The sequence below is a fragment of the Halichoeres trimaculatus genome, unplaced genomic scaffold (genome assembly GCF_033239565.1).
Source record: "Halichoeres trimaculatus isolate MK-OKI-2021-1 unplaced genomic scaffold, fHalTri1.1 fHalTri1_scaffold_12, whole genome shotgun sequence".
Taxonomy (NCBI): domain Eukaryota; kingdom Metazoa; phylum Chordata; class Actinopteri; order Labriformes; family Labridae; genus Halichoeres; species Halichoeres trimaculatus.
Window position 1 is genome coordinate 8,533,559 of NW_027437190.1, and position 22,267 is coordinate 8,555,825.

The following is a 22,267-nucleotide window of genomic DNA, read 5'->3' on the forward strand; positions in this document are numbered from 1 at the left end:
CCTATATATAAAAACAAGATGACTATGAGGGGCCTGAGATCTAAAGAAAAGTCAAAGTGTTTAATTCCATGGGATGAGATTTAAAGATGAAAAAATGTCTCATTCCTAAATACTAATGTTTTGGGCGAAAAAAGGGGGCGGGGCTTTTATTCAGACACAGATCAGGGTTCAGCCCTTCTGTTCATCTAAAGTCACAGCTTGATTTGCACCTTCATCATTATTTTAGAACTACTTAAGCAAACTTTGAAAGCCAGGAGGCTTCAGGTTTTTGCTTAAGAACAGATTTCCTGCATAACCACTGAACCCATGTGCATGCATCGAATCTTTTTAACTCCTAAGTGATTCATTTCATCATATTTTTTCAGCAGCAATGATAAATAGTTGCAGCCCTAGTTGCAGTAGCAGTGACATGAGACTGGCTGCAGAAGCCCCAGAAACCACGTGTACACCAGTCCAACAAAGCGTCTCTGTACCAACAATAAACATGTTGACAACCTTGGTAAAAAAATAAAATATAATAAAAGGTTTGGTCTGAAAAGCTAATTTCTCTATCAGGAGCAAACTGCACTGGGCTAATTTTGTAAGTATTAAAATTTATGAATTTTGCCCATAGACTGTTTACTGGACGGACACAGTCTCCGTGACATCACCCATCTGTTCCTGATACAGAGTTTTGAGCCATATTGGAAATATGGTGAGCTTTGAGCCTCTGCACTAACAGCTAATGGTCTCCAACTGGTTAGTCAGCTGAGCTTTACCTCTGCCCTAGTAATCCTGTCATCTTAAAACCTTCCCAAGTGTTGAGTTTTTAAAAGAATCCCCTTCTTACAGTGTGTGCTGTTAACTATTAAGACTGAAGTCATTTTTTGTACCAGTCTGTAAACATGTTTATTTCTGATGTGAAAATGTTGTTTTTGGCTTGGTGTGTATTTGGTTTCTGGTACTTCCAGAGCTAGCCTCAAGAGGACACTCCACAAACTGCACAGCTTTCACAGTTTTCACAGCCTCATATTTTTAGACCAGAGGTTGCTGCTTGGTTTTGCCCTTTTGAGGGAATGGCTGACTTGACTAACAGGCGGCCACACTGCAGCTGTTAGCAAAGAGGCTGAAGGCCTGTCTCAACTCTACATCAAACCAAATCGACCAAGTGAGGTTGAATCGGCCTTTTCAATATGGCACCTGGGGATTAAACTTTTAACTTCAAAAACAGATGGGTGACTTCCTGTACACCACGTCCATGTATTTTACAATGTATGTTCTAAACACAGCTCAATAGATTACTAAGAATGCACTCTGCTGAGTGTGGCACACTAGCATAACAGAAACATGGCGGTGACCAATGAAACACCAGCATGTTTAAAATTTCTGAAGCCCAGTTTGACTCAACAATGTATACAAAGAGCTGCCTGCAAGATTTCTAAACTGTTACATGCTTGTCATAGAAGCATGTCAGCAGTGCTCAAATTAATTTTCAAATGAATGATCCAAAGTTAAAGCCACAATAAGTGAGTTTTACATTTACAGTCCCTCTCCTGTAAATCTTCATCTTATAGCACTTCTACACATCTTTAATTATTCATTTATCTTAGTAAGACTTCTAAGGGCATCTCCATAAGAATACTACCAGATAATAAATGATCTCACAAATCAGTTATTCTCAAAGTGGGGTCCCAGGACCCCCAGGGGTCCATGAGCCATAGCTTGTGGGTCACTGGAATAATTTACTAATGATTGTATAAGTGTACAGTATCACTAAAAAAAACATGTCAACAAGCTGGGATCTCTCTGACAAATAAAATCTGCCATTTTTCAATACTCCCGCCAAATTTAGTTTGTGCCATGAGATCAGTTCTGATATGATCGTAACATGTCTGTCACTTCATGGAGCGCAACAACAGAAAAAGCACCTTGGAGCTAACATTTTATCAGTGTTTACAAAATGAATTGTTTGGAAAGTATAAATGTAGCCTAGTTCTGTAGTTGCAAAGTGCTACATAGTTTATTATTGCATAGTTTATTATTACATAGTATTAATACTTTGCTTGTCAATGCTACGATAATGAGAGGGTCCTTGAATAATTGTCTCACCTGAATGGGTTCATGGTCTTAAAAAGTTCGAGAATGCCTGCCATAAATAATGAACAGTCAACTATTAAAACTGAAATTGGTTGCAGCTCTATCTGTGGCTGCAAAGCTTATTTTACTGTATAAAGGTTTTCTTGTGAATTTTTATACTACTTACATCCACCTTTTCACTGCAAACAGAGGGGTATCATACATGAACAAAGGGCCCCAAAACTGCCTAAGACCCTGATTATGGCTGAGGAATAAACTCACAAATGTAAATATGAGTCTTAATATTACAAAAATATCTGTACAGCTTCCTGTTGGTTCTGGCATTTTTTACAAATAAAACACTGTGATAATGTTGTTGTTTTTTTTTTGTTTTTTTAGAAAGAGTAAAATCAGTGTTTCACCACTCCCACACAGCAGCTCCGTAATCATATCAGCAATCACAAAGAAAGTTTGTTATTAAGCACTCGGGTCAAACATACTGTGTGTCCATCTGTCAGGATCACCACTGTATGTTTGGACCATCTTTTGAGAGGAGACCTAAAAGGCTCTGGACTATTACTTACGGATCTGGCTCGGGCTGCTTGTCATTTTGGGACTTTTGCTGGGGCTGAAGGACGTTATTTACCAGCTCAGTGATCCCACTAAACCACCTGTTCAAATAAGCAAAGTGGAATCATGGGAGAAAAAAAACTATGTCCGGGGTGTGACTTTTTTTAAGAGGCAGGTCAAGTGAAAGTGAAAAATAGCAGGGACATCCACTACAAACAGTGCATTGAAAGGGAAAAGGCCGGGACACGGGCAGAGCAGCGATTGGAGGAACACTGACGACCAGACACAGCATCAGAAAAACAGGGAGGAAGGTAGAAGAAAGAAAGATGATACAGACAGACTCAAACAAAGCAGGAAAGCTCCACAGCCAGTGAAAATGAGAGCTGCATCAAACGCTCGGTTAACAGTTACTCAAGAGTCATTTATTCTGGCCTGGTGGTGCAGTGGGGTTCAGGTTCTAGGACTGAGTAGCTCTACGGTGGATTGAGTCAAAATGCAGCTACAGTAAAGCAGGGACAGGTGCATCTGATTCACATCTGGGTTAAATTACAAGGCCACACAAGCCGATCAGAGTGCAGATGGCAGACTACATGAGAATGAGCAGCAAGTCTGAGACCAGGGACGAGGGGACAGGGTTAGGGAGCCTGGCTGTGACAAAACTGCTAACAAAGCTGAAATCATTGATGTCATGGAAGCTGAGTGTTCAGAAACAATCTGGTCAGTGGTTTTTATTCTTTATTCACCGGATGTGAGAGAAAATAGCAACAACAAGAACGAAGCAGCTTTCCATGACATAAATGACTTTTCGTTCATTTCCCTCCCAGACAACAAAGGTTTAAGCCACATGAAGCACACAGCACCAGCTGATAGGAAGAAGTGTCAAAGCCTAGAGCACTCTGGGTAATGCAGTTTACTTACTGTGCTGGCTGAGGCTTTGGTTCTTCTTTGATCCTAAAACATAAAAAATAAAAAGGTGTGCACAGCTGAGTGCTTACAGAACACAAAGAAATGATGAACACAACCTAAAAGGAACAAAGGACTGACACATCATGGACTATTAGAGATGTGTGGGACAGAAATATGATGTGCAGGATATTAAAGATGGTGTATGGATGAAAATAAAGATGCTGAAGATGTAAACAACATGAGAAAGCAATGTTAAGAATGACTGAAAGATGACAAATTAAATAAAGTGACACATTTCCACCAACTCAAACATGAGAATGAACGTGCTTCATGGGATGTGCACAAATATTACTCCCAACTTTTTTGGTTTTGCTTTTTTTAAAGGTCTTCAATCACCATAAGACCCTTGAAATGCATTGACTGATGAGCACAGCTGCAGACTAACCAGAGCAGAGAAGTCCAGCTGAGTGACATTTGAGCGGTGCCATGAGCTGCTCCATCAGAAGGTGAGGATGGACACAGAAGCCACACAACCCATGCTCGATAAGATACAATCATGACTGAGTGTATACCCATTCAAGCTCAAGCTACATCGCTAGCCAAACGAAAGCCCATAGAAAAGTTACTTAAGTCACAGAGTTAGATTATCTGAATGTAAAAACACTTAATTTCTCACTCTCTGTATATCCTGGCTACTCCGAGCCAAACACTGGTCTCAGTAATTTTAACAGATGATCCCTCAGTAGAAGAAGCTGTTGGTTGTAAACAGAGTCTGTTGATGTCAGTATATACTTAGTCACCACCACTTTCAGCCTGTGTAACCAGTAAATGCTTGTTTGGCCTTTTCACTCGTCTTCCTGACCACAAAGAGCTTTTTACACGGTCACATTCTACCATGTCATCTACATGTCACATTCACACCATGTCTATACACTGAGGCAGAGGCTGCTATGCAAAGCTCCCATCTCTCTATAATTTAAGCCTGTTTACACTGGGGTGTCCCAATACAGAATTTTTAACTTCCAATCTGATTCGATTTTTTCATGGTATATTTTGCCGATACTGATTCAATACCGATCCGAGGCCAGTACCCTTTCTCTAATAAATCCTGTACTCCTTTGGTTGATTCTGATGAATCATAATTGTTGTATTAAAGTGAGCCCTGTTGGTACCTCCTGGAAGAACACTCACTTTACAAATGTTGCAAGATGCTGTTTTATTATCATGGCAAATAGTAAATGGACCAGTACTTATATAACTCCTTTCTAGTCTCTCAGACCACTCAAAGCAATTTACACTGCCAGTCTCATTCACCCATACACACCACATTCACACACTGATGGTGGATTTCCTATTGGAAACCATCAGTTTTTATCTAATACATTCACACCCATCCACACACCACTGACCAACAGTGGGGGCAATTCGGGGTTCAGTATCTTGCTCAAGGACACTTCGGCATGTGACTACAGGAGCTGGAATCGAACCCCTGACCTCGCGATTGAGAGGTGTCTATACTCTACCACTGAGCCCCTATCATTGCTTTACAAAAAGAAGTAGTCCCACACAGGGGACATAATTGCAACAGGGTTTGATTTTCAGCAGCCGTAAAGCGTGACGGTGCTGAAAACACGTGAAAACTGGATTGGTCCCTATCACGTAATGAAAGCTGATACTATCTGATCCTCTAAAAATAGCTATATCAGGCGTTGATACCATTCAGTGTATAGGATCGGGACATCACTACTTCCCCAGCACACCCACCAGGGAAAGTTAACAGTAGACTCAACGCTCCGTTTGAGGACCGACCAACTCTAACACTGAGCCACAGCCGCTCCTACATGCAAAATGCAATGCCATAACGTCATATACCAGCAGGAATACCTTAATAGAACCATTGCCCTGGACAAAGTGCAGCAAAGTGCAGAGGAGTTTAAGTATCGCTAATAGACGGACTAAACAAATACCAGAATACAAAAACTTTTTTCTAAACTTTTTTCTCAAAAAATCATGATCTTTAGATTAGGAAAACAAAAACAACAATAAAGGTCACCAAAGTGCCACGATAAGTTCTTTTGTTTCACTTTCTAAAAGTGGAATCATCTTCAGGGTTTCATAAAAGTGTCAAACAGACACACAAGGCCATGCACACACATGAGAAGCAATCTGCAGATAAGTGTCCAGCATCTGTATCACATGCAAATAACAGTTTAGCAGCTAGCTCCTGGTTTTGGAGCAGATTACAACAAAGGCACACCAGGTTCACGAGCAGCTTTTTAAAAAGTTGAGTGAAATCGTAAATATTTATCCTTCTTAGTTCATTTATATTGTCATTTTTTTAATGATTTTTTATTTAAATATCTACTTTATAGCACTGCATACTCCTATTTTGTATCCATCATCTCACGCTGAAGGTTCAGTGCTGCATCATCATTTATGGTAAGCATAAGACTTTTAATTCATCAATCTAATAAAATTTAAAAAGTGGAAAAATTTATATCAAATTTAGGAGGGATCAAGGCGGTGTTTGATTAGTAATTTTTTCAAAGTTATAGTCCAACATTTTTGAGATATCCTATTAAAATTTTAATTTAAAGAAATGAAAGGTTGCATTTTTTTCATCCATGAGAAGCTTGCAATTGAAAATTATACTTAAGATATCAAATTCTACGCTGACACAAAGGTGGTGCTGAAAGCAAAGTACCTCTGTTAACTACTATCTGCCTATGAGATACAGATACGCTCCTTTAAAAGACAATATCAGCTTCTCAAAGTAGCTTTAAGTGTGTTATTGTGTCCATGCAAATTATAATTTCAATCTCATCTGGATACGACCATGAGCAGCAGTAGTAGAATAAGATGCCATTCAAGAAACAGTGAAGTTACTTAGCTCTCCTTCAGTCTCAGCCTGATCTAGCTTCAGAGCACACTGCAGTCAGAAATCTGTTTGTCTGATCTATGTCAGGTGGGTGAAAGAACACAAGAGAGAAGACATAGTCCTGTGTACCCATCAGTCTCGCTGCTCTGTTTTCCAGTGAGCCAGTCCATATTTATCCTCTCGCTGTGTTCTCCTGATGACCTGCAGCGCTGTTCTTTATTGATCCCATCAGCCTCGTCTCTGTGGTTGCATTACAAGCTTCATATTTATCTGATCCAGCCTTCTGCCTGCCTGCCCGCCCGCCTGACTGCCTGGATGGCTGCCGGACCAAGAGTGTGTGTGAGTAACTGTCTCTGCACACGTGTGGGTGTGCGCCTATGTCCATGTGTGTCCTGTACTCCAGCATGTGCACATGCTAGTGTGTGAGTGTGAGTGCACAGTGTATTCTTTGACAGTATAATGAGCGAGTGTAAAATGTCACAAGTAATGTATTCAGTGTCCTGGCTGCTGAAGAGACCTGCGGGCCAGAGACCGTCTCTGTGTTCTCTCTTTCACCTGCAGGCTTCCTTACATGAGCCCGTCAACACAAACCAAATAAGTAAAACACACAGAGTTAGGAAAGCTTTGGTTGATGCATTTTCATGTCTCTATGTGGAAGTTTTGTTTAAGAATGTTAATTTAAAGCGGCATGTTGTTGCTGTTATTTTTAGCTCCTGTTGTAATGTTCTTCTATATTTGGGTTTCCTTCTCTGCTCCACTGGCTGCTCACAGAGAATAACTGATACTACACTGCTCTCTAGTGGACAAAAGTGCTGCATAAGCCTCACAGCTCTACACTTCTTGAGCTCTGTAACAGAATGTTTAACACGTTATTTGTAAACGATTTAGATTTCATTATTGTGCCTCATGTCATTTGATCACAGGAGAGATCAGAAGAAGCAGACTATAACAGACAGAGCTTTACTGAGAGGAGGCTGAGGATAAAAAGTGCTCTGAAGCCTTTGGTCACCCGTGAGAACTTCGACCTGCTAAAGCACATTCCAGTCATCAACAAATGAAGTCAACCTGCTTTGCTATAGATCCATACATAGGTAGAGATGCACCAATACTAACACAAACACCTGGGCTTCACTATTGGCAGATATTGATCTGATCTGATACTGATATTAATTTATCATTCTTTATTCCTTAATTTTCTGTACTTTTGAGTGCGTTTATGTGGTAATAAATATACATTTGTTTAATAATAAGATCTCAAAGTTTTCCATTTTAACATACTTTATACAAACTTGCAATGTTGTGTTCAGGTCCAGCATGGAAAATCCCCTACTCTTCCGCTCCCTCACAGTCACAAGGATGCCTTTAGGGACAAGAATGTGGTACCATTTGATTTTACATGAATTGGCACTTGGTAGTAGAGACTAAATTTGTTTGGTTCCTATATAAAAGTACCTAATTGGGTACCTGTCCCCACCCAAAATGAAATAAATCTGTATTTAAATGACTGTACCATTAATTCTTTGTGATGACAAATGAGTAAAGGAGGAATTTAACTTTCACATGTTGTCAAAGTTGTCGGTGAAAGAAGGAAACATCTTCAAAATATTTTAGCTCTGCCAACACAGAAGCACATAGCACTAAATTGAATAGATCTGCCCTATAGATTGGACATTTGTCACAAATATGCGATCTAACTACTTGAGTCTGAATTGTACTGATACCCGACATCAGAATAAGATTGGTGCATCCCTAGCCCCAAAGGAGAACATGCACATATCAACAAGCCCCAGATCGACAAAAAGATGAATTCATTGTAAAGCGACAGAAAATGTAACAGCACTTTTCTTATTATCAACACTTTAGGTACTTAGCTATTCCTTACAGTAACCTGTTCAACAAAACTTATTACCATAATATTTGTGATTTTTTTGTTTTTCAATCTAGCATCTTGATATTATTCAGGCCAGACAAAATAGGATGACACACAGTAACAGTGTCCTCAAAGGTAATTAACAGAGGCATATGTAAGAAAGGCCTTAATGTTCTGTTATTATGGCTGTTACAACATTAGAGGAACTGAGCTGTTAGGAATGTGATGTGAGCTTTTCACATACCTGACATCTGACATAGCAGGTTTATTTATGCAGGTGGGGATGGTTATATATAAACTCTACTAAAGATATGAACACCAGAAGACACCAGAGGACAGCAGATTAAGACAGAACACCAAAGATCAACACTAATATAGTCCACATGGAATGAAATTGACTAGAAATAATCTCTGTAGATGTTCATCACAGACAGGATCAATTAAAAACATCCAGGTCTGCAGGTCTCTTACTTCAGATTACATTTATCTTACATGGCAGTGAGATCCATCAGGCCACGAGGACCATACCACAGCAACATTTCAGTAAGGTCCCTGAGATCAAATAATCTTTGCCTTCTGAAGATGTCTGTAATCAGTCCCTAAAAAACCTGTAAGCAGCAAACCTCTGTACATCTCAGCCATCACTTCTTTTACCAATACCAGTACAATTACAAGTTAGCACAGGGCATCCAGGAACAGATAACATGCATCTGACTTAACTTTGAGTCAGATAACGGTCCAGCAGAGGGCATCATTGTTGTTGGAGATTTACCACAAACATTTGAGAATTTACAGTCAAATCAGTGCTGTAGTGTGAAGTTAAAAACTTCACACATGTTGTAAAACACATTAATACCCCCATCACTCACTTTTTCAACAATTCATTTCAGAAAAATGTAATCCTACAAACTCATCACATGCAAACAACTAATGGCCAGACAGCAAAAACAGCTAACTCTACTAACTGTGTAGATAGACAGAGATTCATCTTACCTCACAAGCCTTTTAACAACAACAGTTAAAAAAAAATGTTGATGCAGACACATATCACTGATGTTCCTGAAACTTGATATTCCTCCTCAGCTCAATGCAATACAAGACCCACTCAACAGAAAGAAAAAAAAAACTGCAGTAGATACAAAGATGAAATGTCTCCTGATCCTCGTCTTACAAAGCAAGTAGAGACAGATCAGCTCTGATAAACTGCTCTTTGATAATGTCTTTGACTCGCACAGTAGGCACAGGATCATCCTGTTTTTGTTTACACTATACTACAACACATAAAATAAGTATTTCCTTAGCATAACATCAGAAGTATATCAACTTAACGGATACAGGGAAAGGTGGCATTGCTTAATTTGGCCCAGAACTCATGAGCCTACACAGAGCCAGAAATATCACCTATTTATGCACTCCAAAAAGCAGGCCGAATAAAAACATCAGATTTGAGGAGAAAGTGAAATTATCTGTACAATTAAAATAAGAATTTTAAATGATGAAATAAATGGGCTTTGAGCATTAATCCCAAAAGAAGAAGAAAATGCTCATTTTGAATAAAATACTTCCTGGAGCACAATAACAATTAATATTGACTGAATATAAGCAAAAAAAAAAAAAATCAAATCATTTTCCTTTTTTAATCTTAATTGCATCAAATGAATGCCAAAAGACAAGTAAATATCACTCATTTGGGTAAAAGATGACTCAGTATCAGAGAAGTATGATAAATATGTTTTTTTCTATTCCAAAAAAATGTTTGTGCCAAATATATAAAGTTTTTGTAATGTATCTGTGCATAATTTGCTGTAGGATGTGTGAAAGTATAAGGAGTTGAGGTTTAAACTGTTTTTTAAGATCCACTGAAGAATAAAGACAAAAAAAGACATGTTCATGCTCAATTTAAAATTATACTGTAAACTTAAAGATAAAAAAGTCAATATCCTTCAAAGGTCCCATGTTATACAAAAATCACTTAATTAAGTCTTTTAGTGAAATTTGTGGGTCCTTAGTTTTCCTCCCAGCCCACAAAATGTGATATTTAATGACTAAACCTGTACTTAGTAGTGCTTGTGAAAGTAAAATCCTGACCTAAAACGAGTTGTTTGGATTTTGGGGATTTGCCGACGTCAGTGATTCCCTTTTTTGACCAATCAGGAGCAAGTCTGACCTGATTGGTCCACCAGAGCGATCTCTCCAGCAGCAGGGAGGAGAATGCCAAAGTTGAAGAGCCATCACTGCTCTGTTTTTGGCTGTAAACAGTCACATAGTTCCATGCACAAGCTTCCCATCTCGGACGAAAACAATACTAAGCGGCTAGAGTTCATTTATCAAGGAAATGTTCCAGCTCAGTAAAACTGTGCATGTGCTAGTCACTTCACGGCCGACTGTTTTTCCAACTTTGGACAGTACAACAGAGGGCTAGCGAATAGACTGGTCCTGAATCCAGGCACATTACCAACCATCTGCCAACAAACCTCGGACCCTGGAAATGTGAGTATTTTAAATGCTGTGTGCTGTGGAGCAGATGTAAGAGCTTTTCCTCAGTGTCCCCCCCTGTCTCTGTGTTAGCTTCAGGATGCTAACTTTAGCTGCGGTTAGCCTGTTGTTTTAGCTTCGCCGTTTTCTAAACATTGTGCACTCGGAGCTCATGGCTCCGCTCTCAGTGACATGGAATAGCGGGCGGTATCAGCGGTTGCTCATTTACATATGAAGGCCACGCCCACTAAATCAGAGCGTTCTGAACAGAGGGACTATGGGAGCCTGGAAACAATGCTGCTGTGCTTGATTTATTGTCTTTTTGGACCAAAACATGTTACTACCATTTCATGAAGACATCAATGATCCATTAAACTGCAGAAAAGGAGCAGAATATGGGACCTTTAAAACAAGGTAAAATATCTAACACAAATCAACATTTAGAATTTAAATCTGAGCAAGTGCTGAATAATCTTGCAGTGTGTGACCTGAGTGATCAGATCTCAGCACGTCCTGGATGTGACTGACTCTGAAGTTCAGGCTGTCCATTTATGACCTCACTGAGGAGGTCTGCTGAGACCAGCTGCAAACAAATATGACCACAAATGAATGCTAATTATCCCCAATACCAAAAAGGTATATCAATTTTTTTTTTTTTTTTTAAATGCCAAAGGTAGGTAAGGTAACAATTTTTTCTTTCGCAATCTGCTACATCAGCATCTAATCCATGACAAAAATGACATGAAAGACATTTCTACACATTTTCTTCTTCTGAAGCAACAACTACAGTCCAGCAGCAGCTGCACACACAGTTTTCTCCACACATGCTTTTAAGGTGTAATTACTTTCTAACTGCACCACCTCCTCTGTCCAAAAGTGTGCCAGGCAAGACCAACTCACTGCAGGGTCTATTTAACTCTCTAATTCTGTCTTTGAGCTAAACTGCTGCTCCAGCCATTTTTGTTTCTTTCTTAATATTCAGTTTGGTATTGGTGGAACAGCCAGGAACTGTCCCCTTAGCAAAGTATATCTCACAACTGAACATATTCTGTAAAATATCTCATTAAATTAGACTGTTATCTGTATGCACTGCTGTTTAACTTACTATCATTATGTAACATGACAAAAGCCTAAAACTGTGTTGACTCACAAAGGGTGATTTCTGCAATGAAATGTCACAACTGTTTCCACAGCTGGTTTCAGTGGGACACATGAGAATCCACAATTCTTACCAGACTAAACAGATCATGTTTCCTAATCCTTGAACCATCTTAAAAAGTAATCTGTGATAGAGGATCCACTGGGTAAGCAGTGACCCTGAGCCCACTACGGACTGAGTGATAATTGGATCATAAGGAAGTGATCTGGATCAGTGGGTAAACACCAGCTTCATACATCATTAATATCTTTGACAAATATACCACCAAGACATGAAGTTAGTGTCAGTGACAAACTTTTAATGTAGGCTGTGGAAAAGCAATTAAAGTTTCTTTTAGTGCAAGACAGATTTCATGCTTCAGTTTAGTCCAGTGTTGTGTTTATGTGCAGTACAATGATATAAATACTGAATATTTCTTTATGCCATCTGGTCATGGTGACAGGTCATTCTTAAGCTACATAGGTAAAACAAATCTAGTTAGTGCTATGTATCAAAAAAAAGAGTGACTGATGTTTGATATAACATATTTGAAAGAAGTTTAAGAGGAGGATGTAAGAATGTTTTATTTAAGGAAAAAACTAAGTGTCCATTGTAAAAGTGTAACTTGCAGGTTGGAGGCACAAGAAAATTAATGGATAAACATTTTTGTAAAGTTTTTGTTGGATAAAACTTGTGAGTTAATTCTCTGAAGATGCATCCAAAGTCAATTTTACAGGTTTAAACAAAGCTAATAAGAGAATGTTTTTCACACAAGAGGAAACTGTGATACCTTATAAATACACTACATTTAGTCAGTCTGCGCTGTGTGTTCAGGGTGGTGAGATCTGGAGCAACACACATGCTGTAATAAGGGAATGCATGTGTGGGTGTGTGTATCGGTCTACACATGAGTGAGTGAGTAAGTGTGTGTGTGTGTGTGTGTGTGTGTGTGTGTGTGTGTGTGTGTGTGTGTGTGTGTGTGTGTGTGTGTGTGTGTGTGTGTGTGTACTTATTACTGGTCTAAATATGTGTATGTTTTTACTTGTATGGTATCAGCTATTGAACTTTTGGTTCAAACAGTTATGGTCAACTTTCTGTTTGGTACAACTCCAGGAGTAACACTGTATCTCCCTAAATAGCACTTTAAATGCTTTTTTGCACTTTTTTGTCTTAGGTGACGGTTTCTTAGCTAGTTGTGTTTATATCTTTACGCTAAATTGCACTTTAGTTTGAATCAACACCCCAAAAAACGTAACAGAATCGAATCACATGAATAGCATATCATCCCAGCCCTAGTACAGAGAACTGATTCGCATAAAATCAAACAGTACCACGTTTAGGTAACCAAACACATCTTTGTGACTGTGAGAGAGTGGCAGAGTAGGTGATTTTCCATGCTGGACATGAACACAACGTTGCAAGTTAAAATACTAAAGAATACATGTGTTAAATTGAAAACTTTGAGATTTTATTATCAAATTAATATTTATTGTAGGGATGCACGATATTATTGGCACAGTATCGGTATCAGCTGATAAAAGCTTAAAAACATGTGTATCAGCAGATATGAAAATTTCTGCCGATAGTCACAGCCGATCAGGTGCTATTCAGTTAGGATTATTATTATTTTCCATCTGAAAAATAAGCTCCTTAAATAAAATGTAGCACTTCATTTATTTGCACTGCAGAGCTCTGTGTCTGTCACCAGGTTGTTACAGTAGCTCTAAAATAATCAAATGCAACTTGGTTATGTTTAAAAATGCATTGTACATTTAAAGTTCATGTGATCTAAAGAAATTATTTTTCTGTATTTCAATACTGAATGTCTTGAGTTTGAAAAAATAATACATTTCTTATTTATGGTAAAATCAAATGTTTTTTTGTCTTGTTTTATGTGTGTTTCTTAAACAAATAAGACCGTCATGATAAGAGTAACATATAAATTCCAGTACAGGAAAGACTTAGCTTTCTTTACAGTGAAAAAAGTTCAAAGTTGTTAATGTGTGAACGTGTGTTGCTCAAACTGGATTTATAACTTTTACAGTTTGTTTGTTGTGAGGAAAAACAAAACAAGCTGAACTTGAGTTACTCAAGTCACATTTCCCATCCAAAGTCACTTCATGTTGTGTTACCATGCCTCCACACAGGAATGTAAATATAGTGAACCTGCACAGGATCACACAGTGACAGTGTCCCCCCACAGATTATACTGAGGAGAGCTCTCCCACTGTACCACCTTTACTGTACACTCCCTGCAAATCTCCTGGAAAGGGAGAGTGAGCGCTAAAAATAGCAGCTCATTTAAAGACAGATGATTAGGTCTTCAGGCACCTGTTCATTCTACCTCTTCAATAAATGCCAGAAGAAGTGCTACTTAACACTTTCTCTCCACCTCGCAGAGGATTAGGGGCAGGGGATGGAGCGTTGATAACTTCCTCTGGCACGGGGCGCTGGCACTGTGCGATAGGCAGGGCGGGAGGGACGACGAGAGGGCAAGCGCCTCGGCGTGGAGGGGTTGGCCAGCTACCACAGCTGGGCCTTAGAAAGCACAGATAGGATTGAATCCATGGGGCACACTCATCAGAATAGGCAATCTAACAGCGCACAACCCAGACCTCCTGACCAAGGACTAATATTCAGATTGTCAAACAAGAGTTGGCAACGGCAGATTTTCTGAGCAACGGGGAAGTGGGTAATCTTATGCCAAATATAACTAAAATCCATCTGTTTCCTCAGATTACCTGCCAGGATTCAATTGAGCTGCTCCATATCTCCCTTCCTGAGAGATTTCCAAGTGGCAAAGAGTCAGCTAATCACCAGCAGCCCACACACACACAAGTGTGTTTCCATGTGAGGCTCACAGGAAACATACGCACTGCATTCATTATGATACAGCAACTTTACCGCATAGTGGAGCAACAAGGTGAGCAACGTTTGGTCTGAGGTAGTGATACACCGTGTGTGTGTGTGTGTGTGTTCATGCTCATATGCACTTGTTTGCTCCAGTAATGGGCTGGGTAGGAGCACGTCTCTCTTTGGATGTGAATGCTTGGTTGCTCCTCCTGTCATCCCACTTTATTCATCCTGACACAGATACATTTTATTCTGGCTGTGATCAGCACTTTCTTGGCAGCTGACATTGTTCCATGCTAACGTCACAACCCCTCCCACACACACGGCTCAACAGCTCCACCGGGAATACTCTCAAAATTCAGAGCTAACCCCACCACAGAGAGGTCACTGCTCTCTGCGTCCACAGCCAGACAGAGACGGCTCAATGCATCTCCACTTCCTCCTCTCACCCTAAACTACACAGGGGGAAGCATCGAAGCACTCCTCATGTACCAACTTGGCCCGGTCGAGTTATGATTGTCAGATTATTTCCAGTCCTGTAGTCAGTGAGAGCCTAGTTTTAGTGATTCCTCTTGCTTTCTTTGGGGAAAGATTCACTGACTGAGACACATCAGGTTCTGTCGAAAAGAAAAGAACAAAATAAAACATTTTGGCTCATTTGTTTAAAAAAAGGAAGTTGGAAGGAGAAAGTTATTGATCATGATAGCACTCCACTTCTGTGCCAGTATCAGACATTGCCTCCAACTAAAATCCAAACCCTGTCCTGAAACGCTCACAGAAAGCTCTCCATGATGTTGTTGTTCCTGGCGGGTAGCAGTAGGTGGGCTGTGCTGAAACTGCAGTCAGCTGCTTGTGTCTCGTTCTGGGATATAATAATAGTCCAGCCATGGCTAACAATAGAGAGGTAATAGATACCTTGCCTATTGTTGGCTCAGTCTACTCCTTTCCTGTCCTAATTCGGCACTACAGCACGTCACTGTTAGCTAGCTGGACCTGTCTGCATGCAGCCCTGTGTACACAGGCAGAGAGCAATATGATATCACCTCAGTGCAAACGGGCTACACGCATCTCTTTGCTAAAATATTACTGTACATGCCATCTGATGCTTCAAACCTCCCAGCTGAGGTATCTATTACTCCATATGTTAGCTCTGACTGCATAAACAACATCAGGTCATCACGCTCGATTCCTGAAGGATCTGTTTGAATTCAGCTGCTGCAAAGTCCCACATCAGACAACTTCATCACATGGGCAGCTTCTTTGCAAAGATTTGAAGATTCAAGCAGGTAAACTAAGGAGAAGATGAGCAGACTTTAAGCTCCATCTTCAGCAAACACGACTGGTAAAACGCTCCTCTTTCCTCCCACACTGCAAAAAGGGGGGCCTAAATACAAGATAACTAAAAACACTTAATTTGATGAAAAAAAAAAAAAAATCTTCAAACTGGTGAAATTATCTGCTCAGACAGCAAGATAATTTTACTTGATACGAAATCATGAAATACAAATTATAAATCCTTTATTAGCCTTGAGAAGTATTCCCAAGTGGTAAATCAAGAAGAAAATGCTCATTTTTAAAATTAAAATACTTGGAAACCAACTTCCTGAACACAATAATGAGTGAAGAAAAAACATAGTTTCTTTCTTTTTGCATTCTGAATTTTAACAAATGAAGCCTGGGGCCAGAAAAACAGTAACACTAATTTAGATTTAAATAAAAACACACTCAGAATTAGAGAGGCATGTTTCATCTTGAAATACAAATAATCTCATATCAAAAATGTTGGACTGGATTACTGATTTTAGCCCTTTTTTGACCTCCAAGGCTTCAGTCTCATTTACACACACAAACACACAGTGCACACACCACAGGAGCAAAGGAACATATGGACAAAGAATGGGTAGGTTTATGCTCCTTTTATAGGAAAAGATCAAAAGCTGATGCATGGAAGAATTATTGCTGGAAAAATGTGGCACATCTTTTAATCACTCCTTACATGAAGGCACAGTATGCCCACAGGGTAATGTGCTGGAGGAAATGTGGCTGCTTTGCTGTAAACCACATCCACATTCTCTTGGAATGGCAAAGAAGTCAGAATTACTGGAAAAAAAAAATACAAATACAGAACTCTCTAAAAAACATTTCTGAAACTGAAATAGTGCACCCTTTGATTTTATACCCATGTAGTTCACTTATATCTACCCTAAAGTTAGCAGTGTCGACAAATACTTGATGTCTGTCTTGCTGACAGCAGGTAAAAAGGCTCTCAACCAAAGATACATGGAGCAGGCTGGGTGATATATGTCAAACCTCTGAGACCTGACTCTATTGATAAGATGCATAGGAACACTCATGCTTATTTTTTTTCTGATTTGTTTTAGTTTCTTTTTTAACTTTGTTGCTTTAGGTTTTAATATTGAATTGGTATTATTCAAAAGTATATTAAGCCAAATTGAAGATACTGCTTGAGTCACTTTATTTTTGGTACTTTTTCCTTGGACGTATATAGTTTTATTGCTGCTTCCTTGGATACCCACAAAAATGAAAAACCAGTCCATAGAGGTTAGAATATGTACATATAAGGTTTAAACTGTCATCTAAGAGATCAGAAAAATGTTGTAGACACAGTTTATACTCATGTCATGACTATTGTGCAGTTTTTAATTAAAACTAACTATGGCACAAATCAAGAAAAAAAAAGTACTTTAGCATGTAGACTGCAGAGTTGGGATCAAATCCTTGACATCCAAATAGTAAAACTGAACATCAAATCTTCACTTATTCTACTGAAAACAAACCTTAACTATGAATTACATATTTTCAAAGACTGCCATGATTAACAACATGTATTATTCCATAAAAAGTCCTTAATAAAGTTTTTTTGGGAGGGAATAATTTGTATGATCACAACAGTTTGCTGAAAACTGAACTCCATCATGAAAGGTAATCCATAAAAATGTCAGATGGATGGACAAAGTAAAGTTTGAATAATAATCAACTCACCTCCTATCATCCCTCAGGTTTGTATAGGGAGGTAAGAGTGGAAAAAAATCTTCTAATGAGGTTAAACATAAAAAGTACAATATTTTTTTTATCCTCATATCTTTACAAGTGATTCAGGCCTCATTTTTGTCTTTTAATATCGCATCTCTAATATCTCCAAGATTTTTCTGTACTTATCAGGTGAAGTTCAATTAGACTAAATTTAAGTTACAATCACTTGCTCAGTGTTTGCAGTGTGACGACCTCAAATATCTGCATTTCCTGCCTTCAAACACTTTGTTAAATGACTATGTTTATGTTTTACTAAAGGGGATATCTCTCCTTTCACCCCTGCTTGACACCACCCTCCTCCCTCCCCTTCCCTCCTCCGCTTCTAACCATCCAGGCCATCTCCTCAGCATCGCCATGGCGATGGCGGGAGTATCTCAGTGGGACGAGTGATATTAAGGGATTAGTGGGAGATCCTCCATCAGACTTTGGTCGAGGAGCACGATCCCCGGATCACAACATCAGCTCACTGTGTCTCTCCCCTAATCAGTGTCAGATGACGGGGATGAGAAGCAGGCCTCTTTACTGTTATTTTCGCTTTAGATAGTGCACACGCAAGACTACCCAAACCCAGCGACCGTGAACACACTAACGCATGCTCACACACAGATACTGAATCCAGGCTTTGAAAGCTCTCACAGAGCCACCTTCAGCCCCAGGCGGTGTGAGCAGTGGTCTATATGTTGTACAGTATGTCCTAGTGTAGGTTACACAGTGGTGCTGTATGTGTGTGTGTGTGTGCGTGTGTGTGTGTTCGAACAGTAGGCTTATATAAGGGCCAGGGCTGCATTAGTGACGTTATAATAGTGGCTGCTCTTTATCCTCTCTTATTTATGTCAGTGGGCTGCCTTTGTAATCTACCTACAGTATCAGCAGAGTGTACATGCAGACACTGTGATGCTACTAAGCATCTTACCTCTGAAATCTGACCTCCAACAATAACCAATAAAGTTTACAACAATCGCTGCACCAATCATTATGTAATAGATTCCACTGTCTGGTTGTGAGGCCTCAGCTGAGTTAGTCTGTGTGTGTGACTGCGTGTGTGTGTGTGTGTGTGTGGGCGTTTCATTGAGAATCTAGTATCTCTGTGTGCATTTGCTGGACAAATAAAAGGAGGGCGCATTTGTTTATAGAAGGCACTGAATGGTTTGAGTTTTGGGCCACACAAAGGCCTATCAGAAGGACCGGCTGGTCAACAAGCACACGTTTGAGTCACCAGGCTGCACCTGCTCCGACCAGCTGAGTCTTGATTGAGCAGAACATGGACAGACACACAAATACACAGAGGGAAGGGGAGATAAGAGCACCCTGTGTAAACTACCCCTCGTAAAATAGAGCAGCTCACACACAAAGCCAGGCGTCTGGGGGTTGAATTTACAGGACTTTAATCTCTTACTGTAATTTTAGTTGATATATCTGTGCCACTTTGACGTCTCTCACTAAGGTGCCCTCAGACGCTTTGGCTGAAGAGTGACTGCCCTTTCACGTGGGTTGTTGTGAGTTGAGTTTTGTGATTTTAGCCTGCACACAAAACAAGTGAAATATAACAGGTTTTCCAGACATTAATATAAATGAAGTTGAACCTCTGCACTCTGCTCTGTCTGTAACAGCGGTCGGCTAAATCTAGTAAAGAGTCAGAGGGTAAATAAAAATGTGATGTTTGATGATTTATGAAAAAGGTAAACATCTGGGAAATGTATGATTTTTGTAAGGATGTAAAGTTATGAGAGCGGCTCCTGCTGCTTTTCAGAAACACATGCATGTGGCATGAATCCCCTTTTTTATAATACACTGACCCTTATGTTGTCTCAACAACTACCATACTGCTGCTCCTTTAAAAAGCACAAGGCAACTCAGTTTCTATTCTAACCTTTACTGCTACTTTGTTTGCTTGTTGTTAAGCTTTTTGAGTATTTAATCAGAGGACAGGACAGTAGATAAAGCATCAAAAACAAGGTGAGAGCATGTAGTGATATGTGGGAAAGGCCGGACACAAACCCAGGCCACCCACTCAAGGGCTAACTCATCATGAGCATGACCTTAACAGCTATGCCATATATGTTCCCCGGGAGTTTTAAGATGTAAAACAGGCCAAAATAAATACAGGTTTACAAAAACTAAAACCATCAATGATCATCTTATAGGCTGGACTTAAACATGTACTTATTAGGGGTGAGTATTGGCAAGAATCTAATAATAGGCATCACGATACAGTAATATCACAATATTGTGATATATTTTGATATCCTACACAGTTAACTATTTGATTTAAAACAACTTTTTCATTTTATTGTGTTTAAAAAAAGAAAGTCAGATGCAGTGTTTCATACAAACTTAACTTGAAAACATAAAGTGCATCAAGTTTGTGACTTCAACCACTGTGACATTAAACTAATGTTGCAAAAAAATGATTGGTTAAAGACGTGGTCAGTTGATGAAACTGATAAACATCACTTGGTGTAACCAATTTTACTCATAAAAAATCTAATATTGCACAAAATATGACTATGATGATTGTTTTATCAGTCTACTACACTGTAAAAATTTATCTTAAAATGATTTTAAACTAACAGATCCAAGAACAAAGAGAGAGGTGGAGGTGCAGAAGACATATTGTACTTCCAACTCAGCTAAAATATGAATGAATGAATGAATGAATGAATGAATGAATGAATGAATGAATGAATGAAAGTTTATTTTGAAAATGTAGAAGAAGAATAACGTTATAGACACAGCCAACAAAAGAAAGAAGAAGAAAAAAATATATATACATATATATATATATATATATATATATATATATATATATATATATATTAAATCCCTGATTTACAATCTTTTACAATCTTTTACAATCTTTTACATTTTCAAAAAGGAGTGGAAAGAAGTTTAACTTATTATTATAAATATGAATATTTAGTTTAACAAAAATATCGATATTAAGAGTTGAAATATAAGTATTTTATCACAGGTCAAAGTACTGCAATATATTACTGTATCAATATTTTTTCACACCTCTAATACTTACATAGTCTCTCAAAACTCTCAGAACACATTAACACTGCTGGTTACATTTATAACATGTTCATACGATGAAAACAGGCTGCCACACTGAGAAACTGTCAGTCTAACCAACTTATTCATAGACATTTATGTGCCACTAACCAACCATGGGAGCAAATTTCTCTTCAGTATCTACTTATTCTCTTCATCAAATGATGTCTAACAAACAATAAAACAAAGACACTGTTATATCGTGGCTAAGAGTTGTAAAAGTTGGAGCTAATTCAAAGGACAGCTCTGCCTGTCGTATGATTAAATCATTTGATTCCGTCTTCAAAACTGCTAAAAATGTTGCTGATGAAATGTAACAAGAGGCCGTTGCTGAGCATGCAAATCATACCAGCCGTTTCACAAAACAAGGATGAATAACAGTCAAGTGCAGCAGTTCTAACTTCAATGTTAAAGGGGAAAATAATCACGAGGGCTGTGAGTCATGTTTTACGGTATCAAGGGGTTTGTTTAGTGGTTATTCATTATCAAATCAATTATGAGCCTTTAATTAAGCATCTTTTATTGCAAATAAATTGGCAATAAATGCCAAATTTGTTTATTAAAATATTTTTTCATTGACTCTAGAAATAAACTAAACAAATATTCATTCTCAAGGAGCTCTTCTTTGTCATGGATGGTGTTATCATTGCTCTGCTGCCAAGCTTTCCTGCTAGCGTGACCACAAGCCTTGTTGGCGTTTTGTAACATTAGACATAAACAAATCTGTCTTTTTATTAGAGCCCAACCGATTAATTGGTCGGGCTGATTAATCGGGCCAATTATGCCTGTCACCAATTAATCAACATCGGCCAAAATGTAGCCGATCATGAAACATTTTGCTCCGCCGAGATTCTATCACTCCTGCTCCTGTGTGTCTGTGTGTTGGGCTGCTGATGTTAACAGTTTTATAATTTAAGTTCCTTGTTTTAATTTAATAGTGTTCTGTCTCTGTCTTGAATCATATGGGTATTATAATAATTTGTGATTATATACAGTATAAATCCTGTGTATATCAATGAATTTATCATATATATATCAGCCGATATATCGGATATTGGCTGATAGATCGGATATTGGCTTTTTTTTTGCCCCCAAAAATCCCATATCGGTCAGGCTCTTCTTTTTATACATTTATCTGGAGGACAAGAAAGTGGATAGAGCAGGAAACAGGGTTAGTGTGCGTCAGAGGTCACAGGTTGGATGTGAACCCAGACCACTTAGCTATACCTGAACCTCTTCATTGCCTTTTTAAAAGCCTGTCTGCAGAAAGCTAGATGTCTCTATTAGTAATAGTAACTAGTGGCTCAGTTTAAGCAGAATTGGAAATCTGGGGCTTTTCCACCTCAAACAACTAATAATTTAGCAGCTTACAACATCTATCTCTCCTTCTCTACATGTTTATCTCTCTTGTTTT

General features: G+C 38.9%; 1 protein-coding gene across 44 annotated transcripts in view; it reads right to left on the reverse strand.

Moving 5' to 3' along the window:
* Positions 1-22,267, reverse strand: part of rims2a (regulating synaptic membrane exocytosis 2a) — a 196,227-nt gene that overhangs the window by 162,279 nt on the left and 11,681 nt on the right. For 32 of the 44 annotated variants that reach the window (XM_074683251.1, XM_074683213.1, XM_074683203.1 and 29 more), the window contains exons 3-4: positions 3,544-3,576; positions 2,640-2,726 (exon numbers count right to left, since the gene is read on the reverse strand). The exons of the other annotated variants lie outside the window; for them this stretch is intronic. In XM_074683251.1, the coding sequence (XP_074539352.1) occupies positions 2,640-2,726; positions 3,544-3,576 (120 nt within the window). The remainder of the gene's footprint in view (positions 1-2,639; positions 2,727-3,543; positions 3,577-22,267) is intronic. 44 annotated transcript variants of the gene reach the window in all.